The sequence below is a fragment of the Opisthorchis viverrini genome, assembly GCF_000715545.1.
Source record: "Opisthorchis viverrini unplaced genomic scaffold opera_v5_5, whole genome shotgun sequence".
NCBI classification, from domain to species: Eukaryota; Metazoa; Platyhelminthes; class Trematoda; order Opisthorchiida; family Opisthorchiidae; genus Opisthorchis; species Opisthorchis viverrini.
In genome coordinates this window covers 1,629,483-1,634,930 of record NW_008751661.1, presented here as the reverse complement: position 1 = coordinate 1,634,930, position 5,448 = coordinate 1,629,483, and the positions used below count along the sequence as shown (strand labels likewise).

Sequence of the window (5,448 nt, the reverse complement as noted above, 5' to 3'; positions counted from 1 at the left end):
TTGGAGGTTGCATTTTCGCAGGTATACCCCGCTCTTCATGCCCTCCCCACGACCTATTCTGTTCGGTCTGGCACAGCAAGTAGGGAACCCCTATTTGTCTACCCTTCTACATTAGAGGCAAGTGTGACAACTACCGCAACAAAATGTTGCTACATTCCTTCATTTCGTTATGACTGCATCCGCAAAGATCTATGTGATGGCTCACTGAGTGGGGCACGAACTCACTGACCGGGTGATTCGAACCACCTTTAGCATCTGGACTGCTCCTATCAAAGCTCGGCCAACGTGGCGATACCTCATAACTCGTGCTTCAATTGTGGTGCATGGCAGCTCGACACGTAAGTGGTGTCACAGCTGGCCAATCACTTTCATTTTATTATATAGCATTTCAAAAGACGGTGCATAATTATCAGGAGAGCTCGAGGGACAGCGCTGTATTCATCCTGACTGAATGACTCGGCACCCCAACCAGAGAACTTGCAAAGGCGAACCACAAAAGCCTACCAGGAGTCAATGATATACCTTTGGCAAACAGAGAGCCACTTACCGGCTGTAGCCGGGTTAGGAAAACGAAGGTGAGACTCATCCAGTTCAGTTCATCAGTACTAAAACGCCACGCACCGAAGGCTATGACCGAAATCAAAACCATTGTCTGTTGGCCTGGACTAAATTCATCAGTGCTACTAACTAGTCCTACTGAGTCACCTGATCTTTAAACAAGGTTCCAGCTTTTCACCAAACTGTTTACTGGTTAAGGCTATCATACTTTGTTGCTGAGTCAAATATGGGTCCTTTCGTCCGAAAGTCCTGTGCAGAATAGGGAGGAAATAAATGAACTGATCATTATAGTCTATTATGCAAGTAGCATCATCACAGTCCCTCCCGAATTTCGTATGTGACACTCCCACCAGATCTGGGCAACGCACCACGAAACCCAGAAGCCAAATGTGACAGGAGCTACTGTGGTTAACGTTGATGGATAGCGCAGGAACTAGACCAATGGAAACTTACTTCAAATTCACCCAAAAATTGGGCAACACCGGTATAGGGTAATTTTCGATGATGCGCATGTTTTTCGATCGGTGGGAGAAAAGGTACGGGGTCGCGGGGCGCGAAGAGTGCTAACAGATTAGGCGGCAGAAACTGCGTCATCAGACGTATTTGAACTGGATAAGTGCGCGCCTAAAAACTTTTCACGCAGTAAAACAAGATACTTCATGTACGTTTCCTGCCGAAGAATTGAGATCATACAAAATGTGCAGTTCGGTGAGAGACTATCCAGTAAAGAAGACACATTGACGGAAGTCCAAATATCTAAGTTAGTAGAATGATTGTTGCTTCAAGAGGCTTTTGTTAACGAAAAATACCGACAAAGAATTGGTTTTTCGTAACCTTTCTATTTTTTGAGCCATAATTTGTCGTTTTTGGGGGTTTTCTACGAACGACGGGCCATTGGCTTCGAGGTGGTCCGGGTTTTGTGCAGGCCTTCATCATAGACATCAGTTGGCCAATGGGGTTTGTCTGATCCCTTTCCCAGAACTCCGGGGCGACAGTCTTCAATCTGCGGGGCGTTCGACAGTTGGCTTCGATGCCACGTGGTTCTTCGTTTGTTAGGTGCTACTCTCCATCTTATGCAAAGCACCGGTTGGACAATGGGGCCAAATGAGTTTAAATCATCTGTTTCAAGCCGCCCGGCCATATCGAGGTCAATATGTGTAAATATATGACAGAACCAACGAAGCTGTGCACGTCAAAGGTGTTTATCGACCCAACAATGTCGGATCAGCGGATTATCATTAACGTCAGTGGTCTGCGTTTTGAAACACAGAAGACTACGTTGAACCGCTTTCCAAACACATTACTGGGATGTCCTCACAGAAGAAACCGGTACTATGATGCACTACGCAATGAGTACTTCTTCGATCGTAATAGACCCAGTTTCGACGCAATTTTGTATTTTTATCAAAGTGGTGGACGTCTCCGAAGACCAGTAAATGTGCCGATTGATGTTTTCACGGAAGAGATCAAATTTTACGATCTGGGTGAGGATGCCTTTGAGAAGTATCGAGAGGACGAGGGCTTTATCAAAGAGGAAGTGCATATCCTCCCAAAAAACGAGTTTCAGCGAAAAGTTTGGCTACTGTTCGAGTATCCTGAGAGCTCTACCGCGGCAAGGTTTATTGCAATTGTCTCTGTGACAGTTATCGTGATATCAATAATAATTTTTTGTGTTGAAACCCTTCCGAATTTCCGTCAGTATGAACTGCGTTATACGGAGAATGTCGACACACCTGAAATTGTGCTAGTTGACACACCAGATACTTCCGGAGCATGTTTTGTCATGGAATCTTTATGCATCATTTGGTATACCTTTGAGTTACTTGTCAGGTTTGCATCCTGTCCACAAAAGTTTGCTTTTTTTCGGCAAATCATGAACCTCATAGACATAGTGTCCATCATCCCATACGCTATTACAGTAGGAACAGTTGTGGTGGAGAATACGAAAGCACAAAATCAGGCGATGTCTCTGTCAATCTTGAGGGTCATTCGACTAGTCCGAGTTTTCCGAATATTCAAATTGTCTAGACATTCAAAGGGGTTGCAAGTTCTTGGTCAGACACTGCGGGCCAGTTTCCGTGAGCTTGGACTACTCTCATTTTTCCTTTTCGTATGTGTTGTGCTCTTCTCTGCGGCAGTTTACTATGCAGAGTTCGATTCAACCGAACAACAATTTCCAAGTATTATTGACGGTTTCTGGTGGGCAGTTGTGACAATGACGACGGTAGGTTACGGAGATATGCGACCCGTTACCATGTGGGGAAAAATTGTCGGATCTATGTGTGCCATAGCTGGTGTTTTAACTATTGCTCTACCGGTACCAGTTATTGTGTCGAACTTTAACTATTTCTATCACCGCGAATCAGAGACGGAGGATAAATCTGTGTACATCCATGTATCAAATTATAACAAGGGACTCAGTTCATCGGAAGAAGATTCAGCACCACATGACAGCGATGCCAAATTCACCGAAGCGTGCCTCCCCAGAAGCCCATTTAAAAACAAATCTTGTAAAGAGCCCACAGATGAGAATATTGCCCCTCAGTCGGGCGGAAAGAAACGCAAACCAGTAGCAGTATTATCCTGTATCGAGGCGCCCGATGCTTCTTCATTTGATGGGACGGATGCCTCAAGTGAGAAGGCTCCACAGAAAGTTACGACTCGGTCTACAGGAAATCTAGAGTCTCTTTCCTACAGACATCATCATCAGGAATTCCAAGAAGTAATGCAACAACATGAGCTGCAGGCTCAGCGATTCAAAGATATTTACCCACAGCAAAATTATGCGGCACAGGCCAAAAGAGCTTCCATTCAGAACACGACATATGTTGTCGCAGAGCCGGACCGCAAAGACACTTCGCACTCTTCCGTACAATGAATACAGAGAACGCTGAAGGAATTTTGCAACACTAGTTCCAGCCCATCTATCACTAACTGTGGCATGGATGACGCCAGAGAGACACAAGTTACGCTACTCGTCTGGACACTTTTGATCGTGTACACTGAGAACAACCCACTCCCGTACGGTTTGTGAAGTACAGATGTATTATACTGTATTATGTATACAATCATAGATTTAATAAGACCAACTATGTATGTCGCCTTGACCAGAAACATTGGGTGATTTGTTTAGATGAAATCTAATATTTTGTGACGGTGAGTAATTGGTATGCTTTGAAAAGCTGCATATACAGACGGTCGCAGTATTCGCAGTGATTGTGAAGTCTGGGAAAGTCATTTTATTGATCGTCACTAGCAGCTCGGTTTGTCTGGAACGAACACAATTGGTTGCTGTCTAACGAATAACAGAAATGATTACTACTTTGTTTGGTTTGTCGTCACCGAAGGCGATTCATAAAAAAACCCGTCAACATGCCTTTTGTGGTCCTATTGGAATTGCAGTTAGAGCCCCAGCAGTTCAGTTAGCTTTGGACAAAATGAGTAGAAGTCACTTACCAAATTATCAATGCCTATAGTTCGTTCATCTTCACTTACGTTCAATTTGGGGTGGCAAGAATTCTGGAAACCACCCTTGTAACCAGCCGCAGAAGATTGATTTCAACAATTGACTCTCCAAGGTTTTTTTTTCATCTGCAAGGGCGTTGTTTCGTATACAATATGATGGATTTAATACCTGGTATTATGAATATTCCTAAAGCACTCAAGTTAAATGAGCTCATCAAATGAGGATCTCTAATAAAAGTGAAACTCGAGTCCAGTGCTTCGTTTTGGTGTGGACTCACTGGAATAATTACGTCAGATTAGAAATGCAACTGTTCAAACGACAGTGGTGTATGATCAATTAAATAATTTGTCACTGCTCTATTTCTTAGTTGTGTATATAGGTTGAGCCACCTTATGACATGACCTGCGATTTACGTATGGGAAGAAGTGTGAACTAAATGCGACCACTGCCCTCATCTTTCTCTACCAAGTTTGTTACTAAATATCTTAATGTCTGATTTCATTTGTTATCCTCAACAGTAGTCCTGTTTAAATGTTCCGGTAAAAATTTGCAATTCTTACTTTTGAGCATGTAGTGAAGAAGCCGTATTTGGGTGCCCAATACAGCACTGAAAACACGACTGTCGGTATTCGAATACAGAACACACTAATTTTAGTAGGATGGTGTCTCAAACTTGACCAAAGAGCCAAATCAAGTGAAAATACGTACCGACATTTAACGGAGGTGTTTATAACGCCAAATGGTTGAAGTGAGGTAGTCATATTTTAGTGAAAGATACGAGTGGTCCCTTAGGATTCCCGCTTACTCTTTTCTTGTCGTACGCCAAGTGCAACCATCGTGGTTGTTAGCTGTGTTCATAGGCTATCTGGGTTTGTCTGTTTCACTCAATTATGGCTAAGAAGCACTATGGATTCCTCCATCCTGTCTTTCTGGCACAAATGAACTGTTCGCCGTTGATGATTCAGTGCCAGATGGATTTAGGATAGTGACTTGATGGAATTCACAACAAAGTATTTTGTCGAAGCAGACAAACCCTAGAAGAGGTGAGTACTGTGGGAACATGCGGTTTCATTCTGCCCACGCGGCAGAGTCCGTTATTCTTGGGATGCTTTGATTGGGCCATAACCTGAATTTTGTTTTAGGCCTACTGGAGTTGTGGAACCGTTTCTTATTTTGTAACATTAAACAAGAAGTCGACGGAGTCCGCTTTAGCTAAAAAAGCTGGGCAAGCATCCGGATGAGCCCAGTTTCAACTCACAGAAAAAACCAGTCAGCGAGATTATTCTCTACTAGCGTACTGAGTAACTAGTGAGCACCTGCTAGAGTTTCTCGGGGTGCAGATGACCAAGTTGAAGAGGAATCAATTCAGATCGCGTTTACAGTCTTGCTCTTCTTGTCCGGGGCTCTCCTTTGGGTGCCATTCA

At 43.6% G+C, this 5,448-nt stretch overlaps 2 protein-coding genes across 2 annotated transcripts in view; one reads left to right on the top strand and one right to left on the bottom strand.

The window, feature by feature from the left end:
- The window catches only part of T265_00504 (hypothetical protein), a gene marked incomplete at both ends in the record, with an annotated part of 27,997 nt that extends 26,807 nt beyond the window's left edge, over positions 1 to 1,190 (bottom strand). The window contains one exon of the mRNA XM_009164308.1: positions 1,012 to 1,190. Within this exon, the coding sequence (XP_009162572.1) occupies positions 1,012 to 1,152 (141 nt within the window). The remainder of the gene's footprint in view (positions 1 to 1,011) is intronic.
- Positions 1,191 to 1,711: 521 nt separating this feature from the next.
- Positions 1,712 to 3,436, top strand: T265_00503 (hypothetical protein; the record flags this gene model as incomplete). The annotated part of the gene is made up of 1 exon (XM_009164307.1): positions 1,712 to 3,436. The coding sequence occupies one exon, from the start codon at positions 1,712 to 1,714 to the stop codon at positions 3,434 to 3,436; it is 1,725 nt and encodes a 574-aa protein (XP_009162571.1).
- Positions 3,437 to 5,448: the final 2,012 nt, after the last annotated feature.